Source organism: Archocentrus centrarchus, chromosome 3, assembly GCF_007364275.1.
Source record: "Archocentrus centrarchus isolate MPI-CPG fArcCen1 chromosome 3, fArcCen1, whole genome shotgun sequence".
Taxonomy (NCBI): Eukaryota; Metazoa; Chordata; class Actinopteri; order Cichliformes; family Cichlidae; genus Archocentrus; species Archocentrus centrarchus.
In genome coordinates, this window is record NC_044348.1 from 36,019,349 (window position 1) to 36,028,779 (window position 9,431).

Sequence of the window (9,431 nt, forward strand, 5' to 3'; positions counted from 1 at the left end):
CTGGTGTGAAATGTGCATATATGTGGCCACCACAATATCAGACATTTTATACATTACAGCATTAACTGTTGTTGCGCTCCCTAAATGATTTCTGACCTGATGAAAAGGGACTGGAGGTGCCCTGCTCCTGACCAGCCTCTGGTCTATTGTGTCCTGCTGCTCTCTCCCTCCTCTCACCCTGCTCATTTTCAGCTGGCAGACTCACTCTTTCGCTCAAAAACTGCTGAATTCCCACCTGAGACTGACCCTTTCTTTTCATATTCTTCTCTATCACTGCCAAACATTATAGTTAATGTTAACATACAAATGCAAATTACAAAGAAGTACATGAATTAGTGAAAATTAGTGAAATTCATGTCCAAACACAAGTAGGGCGTCAGTTAACATTACTCTTAACTAACTTCGCTTCTTAATGTTAATGTTTGTCAGACTTACACTGTGACAACTGAGTAAAAAGAGATTTATCACCAACAAACTCCTCAAAATTTAGACAGGCATCAGTTGTCGGTTATAAAACTTTCTCCTCGAGATTGTTCAAATCTTTTTCTTCTGTAAGCTTTATTCACGCTGGACATTCCTATTTTGGCTCATTAGCGCTACTGGTGTTTCGGCATGGAATTGCATCCACCTATAATTTGATCATCGCTCTTGGACAAAGGACAGATGAGTGACAGGACATGGGCACTTCAGGGGGCCAATCAGATTTCAGATGGGGCCAATGCCCCTGTGGCCCCGCCCCTGGATTTTTGGGGTGTCTCTGAATTCAGCCTCTGTAGGTTGATGATTTTTTTTCCATCAAATGATCCTTTTGTTCCCAACATATTACCCAGCCCAGTGTAGCTATCCAGCATGATTTCCCCCACTGAGATCTGATGTGTTTTCAGTGTTCCTTTAATTTTTTTGAGCAGTGTGATTATTTGTGATTAACACCCTGCGTATTTAACCCTTGAAATAATGTTCTGTCTGCATTAGCAGTAGCTTATTCTAGAATTAATGGTAAATGGTACATTTTTGGACTGTTTTTATTTCTTTCATCAGTTGAAAAGTATTTGTTTACGTGGATGTTGGAAACACTCAATTACACAAAAGAGGTTTACTAATAATGTTTTATTGATTTAAACGTTTATGTGTCTGGGGAATAAATAGAAATAAATAAATGTTTAGTAAACTCATATGTTTGTTCTATTCCTTTAGTCCTGTGGGGGTCCATCTTTCCCTGCACTTCCACCTCTTGTAGTCACATGATTATTGTTGTTTTTTGCGTTTATTCTTGTTAAATGTCGTTTGTTTTACTTGTGTGTGGTCACACAGCTCAGGAGGACGGAGGTGGTGGTGGCAGGGGTGTTCAGAAACTGACATTTTTATGGTAACAGTCACTGTCTCTTAGCAACACACTCAAAGACCTATACGCATTGAAGGAGCACAATTGTGTTTGGCACCAGGAAAGTGTTAACTGGCTAATCCCTTACGGCCGCCCAGACGCCGCCTGCTGCTAATTCACTGCTTCTCACAAACTGTCCAGTGTTTACACACCAGAGCTCGGTCACTGTGTGTGTGTGTGTGTGTGTGGGGGGGGGGGGGGGGGGGGGGGGGCTCTTCAGATGAGCTCCCGGCGCTCAGCAGAACGAACGGAGGTGATTAAACAGAAACCAGAAAACGAAAGATTTACCTGCAACATCCACACCGAGTTACTTCCAGGATTTCACAATAAATGACACTCTAAACTCTGATATTTATAGAAATTAATTTACTGTGAAGTTTGAATTTAAACTTTGAGTTCTGTTCATGTTGCCTATTTTTCTCAATAACCCCCCCAATGTCACGTTCTTTCGTATGGGCATGTAATGATTCCATTTACACGAACAATGTCTGCTTTTAAAGGGCAAAAATCCCCAGATTTGGAAAGTGGAGGGGTTCGTGGTGACATCACAAAATGTGAAATGGAAAAAAAACACATGTAATCATGGACATTTTTTTATTTCTATGGGAATAAATGATTGGCTCCAGCATTAACCCTCCAGTCTGCAAGTGAAAAAGTTCATGGATGCACATGGATTTGAGTCAGTACAAGTAAGACTGGACAAAGGAACCATTTGAAGGACATAAAATATGGATGGGAATTTTATCTCTGGAATCACAATAAATAAATTTTTTTTAAAAATCAGATTTGACAGCAACAGAGTTTCAGACGAGCCAAAGACTGAGCTTTTTGGCCACAATGACAGAGGTACATTTGGAGGAGAAAAGGTGAGGCTTTCAAACCTAAGGATACGCTACCAACTGTTAAGCATGGTGGTGGTAGCATCGTGCTCTGGGGCTGTTTTGCTGCCATGACTTCCTTCAAAATCTTCAACCTCAAATCAACAGATGGCTCAAACTTGGATGCAACTGGATATTCTAACAGGACTATGAACCCAAACACATGAAAACTGGGTTGGAATGGATAAATATCAGTTCAAGCTTCTTGTTTTTTAAAGTCATTAAAGATGCCATATAGTCATTTCACCCTGGAAAGAGAACAGTTCAAAGATTACAGGACATTGTTGGGTTTTAGTTCATGCCAGTGTTAATTTTGACTGCAAATTTTGATTTAGTTTTAGTCATAGTCTTTTGACAAAAATGTAATTTAGTTTTAGTCATAATTTAGTATCTGAATAGTTTGTCTAGTTTTAGTCGACGAATTATGGTAAGAATATAGTCGACTAAATCTACAGTCGATTTAGTCGACTAAAATATAAAGGGTGTAAAATGTAAATGCTTTTTCTTCAGTTCCCTTGAATTAGTCCTTATACACACTTACACAAAATTAAACATTTATTCAAAGTTATGGAATATTAATATTAACATTAGCGTTTCACCTGCTTCCACACACCTGATCATTAACACCACCTTACTGAGATAATCCGAGCGTTTTACAGCAGGACGCTCTGAAAGGTACAGGGCAGTGTTCAGGACTAAGATTATAAAGGCTAATCCACCGCGGTGTGGAGATTTTCTCTGAACACAAACTGGGAAAAACACTTTACCCTGCATGACATTAAATGCTGACCTTTGCATGGAGATCTGGGTGACTGGTTTGCAGATGTCGTTTAAGATTTGTCTGTTTTTACCCGAGATAGTCGCCCCACATGGTTTACACATCGTTTTGTTTGTCACAACGTCAAAGGACAAATGTGTCCATACATCGGCTCTTCTCTTTCTCCCTGCTGACATTGGTTACATCACTTAGTTCTATCGGAAGGAATGACCAATCACAGTCTTCCCGGGTTTAGAGCAAATTTGTGCAACTGTGCGTTTGATTGGATGTTTTCCTAACTTGTCCCGCCCTGTCACAAAATTAAATAAGTTCTGTCCCTGCCAAGCATTTTCATCTCATGTTCATTCATTGACAAAGGTGTCAGTTAATTTTGTCAGTTTTTAATTCTTTCAGGTAGTTTTAATTTAGTTATCATCTCATTTTCATCATGAAAAAAAGGGGTCTTTGACGAAAAGTATGACAAAAATATTTTGTTAACAAAATTAACACTGGTTCATGTCCATGATGAGTAGATGGAAATTTCTGCCCACAGCTGTAAACTGTATAACAAAAAAATTAACATTTTACACTCTTGAAGGGTGAAAAAGTATTTGGAAGCTGGAGGGTTGGTGGTGAAGTGACAGCCCGACACGAAACTTCAAATGTCATGAAAAAGAAATCTATAGTTGTTGTTCATGGATATGAAATACCAGTTTGGTTGTTTGAGAGTAATCTTTGTTTCACCATCAAACCCTCGGCTGTCCAAATGAGGACTTTTTATTCTTTCAGAGTTAAAGATTTTATGTACATGGACTTGCAAATAAGACCAGATGGGAATTCTTATCTTAAAGGGCACAAAAATAAAAGTAGGAAATTGTGACTCTTGTGTGCAGTCGCACAGCTCAGGAGGATGGAGGTGGAGGTAACTAAGTGAATCATCTCACACAGTTCAAGTCAAAAACATGAGCTTTTTACACTTTATGTATTTATTTGTATTATTTAATTGATTGTTTTAAATTAATAATAAATTAAAAATAATACAAATAAAGTTACTGATTGCATTATTTGGGTGGTTTTAGCAATTAAAAACGTCCATGTCAGGTTTAGGAAGGGTCATAGTTCAGGTTAAAATAAAGTGGTTGCTACTTCCTTTACAGCTCTGGTTTCTTGGTTGCCATGGTGACATCGCTGCTTTTTTTTTGGATAAAACAAAATATACGAAAGACATTCTTACAAAGTCGTGCTGATTGAATTCGGGATAAATTCATTTTTAATCAGATATGCACACACACACACACACACACACACACACACACACACACACACACACACACACACACACACACACACACACACATATATATGTATGTATGGGATGTTTATTTTAATAAGGGTCAAACTGAATCAGTTCTAAATTGAAATGGGTTTCTGAGAGTTAAATAACTGTTATGCACATTTCCAGCTCTACATTTTTATGTTTGGATTCTACTGAAGTAACTTTACATCAGTCACAGTTCAAAATAACCCTTGTCGTACGCTGGGCTGTGGTGCAGCTTATTTCAGCCAGAGGCTGGTGTGCAGAGGTATCAGCTGATGGTGCTGAGCTTGGTTAATAAGTTGCATCTACTTCTTTATTCATCTGTTAGTCCAGTTAACTGCACAGTAGCCATATTATTGGTCACATAATTGCATTAAAAAGGCTCCAACTGCACAAACACGGTTTATCAGGTCCTTTTTCTTCCAGTTAGAACTGGTTTAAAGGTAAAGGTGATGGGAGCTACAGCCAGTGAATTAAAAGGCAAATGCAGCAATTTTAATCTTAAAATGACAGTAAGATAAAAGTAATGGATGAAATGAGTGGAGAGTGATGTAGAAATACTCGTAGTGACAGACTCACAACGGCCTTGGAGAAGCCAGAATCTGATCCCAGAAACTCGTCCAGTCTTTAAAGCTTCAGAGGATTCCCAAAATATCTGAACTACAGTCACATGTAACATGTTTGTGTGTGTGAGTGGATTAATGGCAGATTACAGCCATTCAGCATAGCTCAGATTACACCCTGAGAATTACTATATTAATGTGGCTCAGGATTAATGTGAAGTGAAAATCTGGCTTCTTCTTCTCTTGATTCACAGTCATGACTTGTTGAGGAAATCCTCAAGTGTCAAATAATTAGAAACTAAATTCTTCATGATATCAGCATCTAAATTTTAGTTTGACTCTGATCTCTGCTGATTTCCTGCGAGTGTTTTTACCTCATCACAAGGTTTTCTTCCAAGATTTCTCCTCATCTGAATTCATTAAAAAAATAAATAAATAAAAACAATAAATCTGATACTCGCCCCTTCAGTTCCTCAGCATCTGCTCTCATCATGCAGGTCATTAGAAAATGATCTGAATGCAGGAAGAAAATTAAGACCTTACCTTGGGGAAAAATAAATCTGTTATTAAGGGAAACAGCCGATGAACCATGTTAAAGTTTAGGTCAGAGTCCAACATCATAACAACATTTGATTTAAAGGTTTCTTACACTAAAATCTGTGAACTGCAAATATGAACAAAACATGTTGATCCTGCTGCCACATTTTTTATTGTTAGGTCAACACATTTTTAAGGTCACTGAACTAAATTTAAGGAACACTGGCTCCATGTCTCTTTGTATTTATTAATTATTAAAATTATTATTAGAATAATAAATATAATGTATGTTATTGTCTCACTGAAAAGATTAAAAAATATGAATTTGCTGTGACAGTGTTTTTGTGTGCACACACATAAGAAATAAAAACATTTGAAGCTCGTAATCAAGTCAGTGTTTTATTTACTCTTATAATAAAACTGTAATAAAGCATTTTAGAGTCATTAAACTTTTAAGTGTTTGTGTAAAGATTTTGATTTGTTAAGATTATTCACACTCATTGGTTTGATGTATATTTTTATCATTTAGCATTTAAAATGAGAACATCACTGCTGAACTGTGTGACTATGTTAAATTTGACCACATTTAAATAGAAACTGAACATTCCTCTGATCGTGGTTTAATGACAGAGCCTGAATGTGAATCTGATTTTATAGACCTGCTCACAGAAAAACAAACGCTGCAGCTGACGACACGAAGTCAGACTGTTCCCGCCTAAAAAGCTCGTTTTGGACAGAGTTTGTGTTTGTTGTCTGAGGCCTCGGGGCTGCGTACGCTCACTGTGACAATCACAGGCCTGCAGTTTACCTGTGCAGGTATTACAGAATGGAAAAATGAACAGGTAGTATTTCACAGATTGTAGTATTAAACTGTCTGAGATAAATAAATGCAGAAACTGTTCAGAGCTGAAGCAGATTTTTGAACCACATTTCAGGCTGCAAGAGAAATAAATGTAAAACATTCTGCAATTACAGGAAAGAAATTCACTTTTCCTGTATCTTTAATCTTTTTAACTGTGTGTGAAGCGGCTTATTATTCTTAATGAACCAAAGTGAAGGCAGCCCAGTCTCACAGCACTGAGTGAAACACTCAGAAACTTTTTACATTTGCTTTTTTATGACAATTTCACGGCTGAAATCTGCTTCTCACTGAAAAACATTTCTTACAAATTAAAAGGTGACAGTTTTACCGAAGAACATGACCGAATGTTTTACCAACAGGCTGCAGGACCTGCTGCCAGGACAGCAGCACAAACTGGCCCATGAAATGAAACTGGAAACTGTTGATTTTTTAAGCAAATGAAATCCATATATCTGACACTTCTTTCAGCTTTTGATTTAAAAACAGCAGATTAGAGGTTAAATTTAAGAATCTAGAGAACTGAATTCTACCTGGACATAAATCAGATAACAAATGAAAATATTGCAGAAAACGAAAAGAGAAGGAAAAATGCACTCAGGCTGGATTTGTATGTCTTTGCCCGTGAAGGTTTCTTTAATAGATCTGGATGAGCAGACACAGCGAAGGGAATAAAAAGCCCATTAGTCATGTTCATGCTTTCAATGCCTCCAAAATGAACTTAATCATAAAAAAGACCAAAATAAAAAAATGTACATACACTGGATTATTTTCTGTTCACACAGGAGGAGCATGCAGCAGTACGAATACACAAACAGCAAAGCTTTAAAGGAAACCAGCACGACCAATAAAAACATCTACTTTTTAAAAAGTGCATCAGATCCTTGCTTTCAGATCTCCTGTGGGATTCCTCTTTAAACTGTGACATAAATATATGCTTTAAAGTCTCATTTCTGCGATTGTTCATATTGATTATCACAAAATAATCTCAGTTTAGAGAGGAGGAAACAGAGGGACATATTTGGTTTATCACAGGCTGCAGATTTTCCTCTGAGGTTCAATAAAAGGGTGGAAAAACTTTTAGAGATGGGATCAAATTCACCTCCTTTTAGGTTCACTTTATTTTGGGGGCAGAAGCAGAGCGGCTGAAGAGGAAGAAACTTCATTAATCTGAGTCTGAGAACAAAAGGCTGCAAACACAAAAGATCCGGATCGTTTGTCTCTGCAGGATCCACCAAACTCAGTCTGGGTGAAGGAGGAAGTTTCTGACATCTGTGGAAAACAGATTTGATCGTTTGGATGATTTTTCTGGAGGTCAGAGGTCAGCCTGCTGTTTCTTCTGTTTGCCTAAAATCATTAATGAAGCGAATCTTCGGCTGCTTCGGAGTTTATAAGCAGTTTATAAAAGATTCCCGTCAGTGCACTGCCACCGCAGACTGCAGCGCTGCGGAGGCCGCGGACGGCAGCGCTTCTCCGGGCGCGGCCGGGCTGCTTTGGCCGGTGGCTGTCTGCGGGGAGGTGGGGCTCAGAGACTGGGGTGAGTTCGCGAGGAAAGCCGGGATGTGCGTGGGCAGTCCCGGCAAACCAGGCACCGAGGCGGGCGAGGGTTTGATCGGGACCGGGATGGCGGGTAGAGTTTGCCCGCCGTGACAGATAGATTTCAGCGGCATACCGTAGGGCGAGTAGTCGCTGGCGGCCATGGAGATGGGGGCCGCGGTGTCCATCATCCCGGAACCGTACATATGCGGCCAGGCCGGGGTCAGCTGGTTGTGCAGCGGGTACCCGGGGGCGGAGAAGGCCGCCAGCCCGCCGGGCATCTTGTACTCTCTGGCGATGATGTTCTCGATAGCAAACGGGTGTTTGAAGCCGGACGGCTGAGACACGGAGCTCAGGTTGTATCCGGCCGGCATCTGCGGGAGGTGGGCGGCGGCGTGCAGCGCGCTCAGCCGCAGCTTGGCCTGCTGCTGCAGGTAGTGCGCGGCATCCTGGGGCTTGCTGGCGGCCAGCGGGTCCGCGGCCTGCATGCTGCCCACCTTGAAGCGCTTCCTGCGCCGCAGAAAGCTCCCGTTCTCAAACATGTCGCCGCAGTTGGGGTGCAGAGCCCAGAAGCTGCCCTTACCGGGCTGGTCCGGTCTGCGAGGGATCTTGATGAAGCAGTCGTTGAAGGAGAGGTTGTGGCGCAGGGAGTTCTGCCACCGCTGTGTGTTCTCACGGTAGTACGGGAACCGGTCCATGATGAACTTGTAAATCTCGCTGAGTGGGAGCATCTTCTCCGGACAGCTCTGGATGGCCATGGCCGTCAGGGAAATGTAAGAGTACGGAGGCTTCTGGTCGCTGTATGTGTTCCTCCCCGGGCGAGGCATTTTTCCGCTGAGCCGGACCCGACCGAGCCGGGCCGGGATCACTTCAGTCTCAGTCTGCAGGCGACAGAAATCCTCAACTCGCTTTGCTTTTAGAAACTTTCTCTAAACTCTTCACAGCAGCTTCACCCACGAAAGGAAGCTCGCCGAGTGTTTTGGACGCATGCTCCCGGTTTTTACGCACGCAGCTGGAACCGAAACTTTGGGGAAAGTTTAAGGCACCAGCTGATGGTGCTCCTCTTCTCCCTGCCTGGGTGGCAGGTGCAGCGCGGTGTCCGTCCTCCTCCTGCCCGCCGCTGAGCTGCGTTAAGCGGCTGCTGCTATCTCTTCCATGTCCCCCTCAGATCTGTCCCGTGCGCGGTGACAGGAGCAGAAAAGACCCCGGAGAGGAGCTTCATTAATGGACCATTTCTTCGCCATCACATGATCACAGCCAAGAGGAGGAGGAGGGAGGACGGAGGGGGCGTAGGGGGTGGGGTGGGGTGGACGGGGGCACATTGTGGTGTCAGTTGTACGTATTTACATGGTGAGCCAACACGAGTCATTCTCATTTGAAGCTGCGGCGGCGGCAAAAAAGCCGAGGAACGGAGCCCGAGTGCCGGGAATGTGCGCGCCGGAGCCGCGCTGCGCCGTGCAGAGGTATGCTGGCAGCACTTTACGCGCAGTGTGTGTGTGTGTGTTGTTTGTGGTGTGTGTGTGGTTTGGGGCCTCTCTCACCAATTTGCAGTGACAAATAGCGCCGCTGAGAGCTGCCGTGTGAGCGTCTTTCATTCGTTTT

At 42.0% G+C, this 9,431-nt stretch overlaps 1 protein-coding gene across 1 annotated transcript; it reads right to left on the reverse strand.

The window, feature by feature from the left end:
- Positions 1 to 6,922: 6,922 nt before the first annotated feature.
- On the reverse strand, positions 6,923 to 8,994 carry LOC115778107 (forkhead box protein B1-like). The gene has a single exon (XM_030726138.1). The coding sequence runs from the start codon at positions 8,654 to 8,656 to the stop codon at positions 7,709 to 7,711; it is 948 nt and encodes a 315-aa protein (XP_030581998.1). The 5' UTR covers positions 8,657 to 8,994; the 3' UTR covers positions 6,923 to 7,708.
- Between the last annotated feature and the right edge of the window lie 437 nt (positions 8,995 to 9,431).

What these genes read in the sequence shown, in the direction of transcription:
- LOC115778107 (XM_030726138.1), bottom strand. Translation starts at nt 8,656, where the DNA reads ATGCCTCGCCCGGGGAGGAACACATACAGCGACCAGAAGCCTCCGTAC.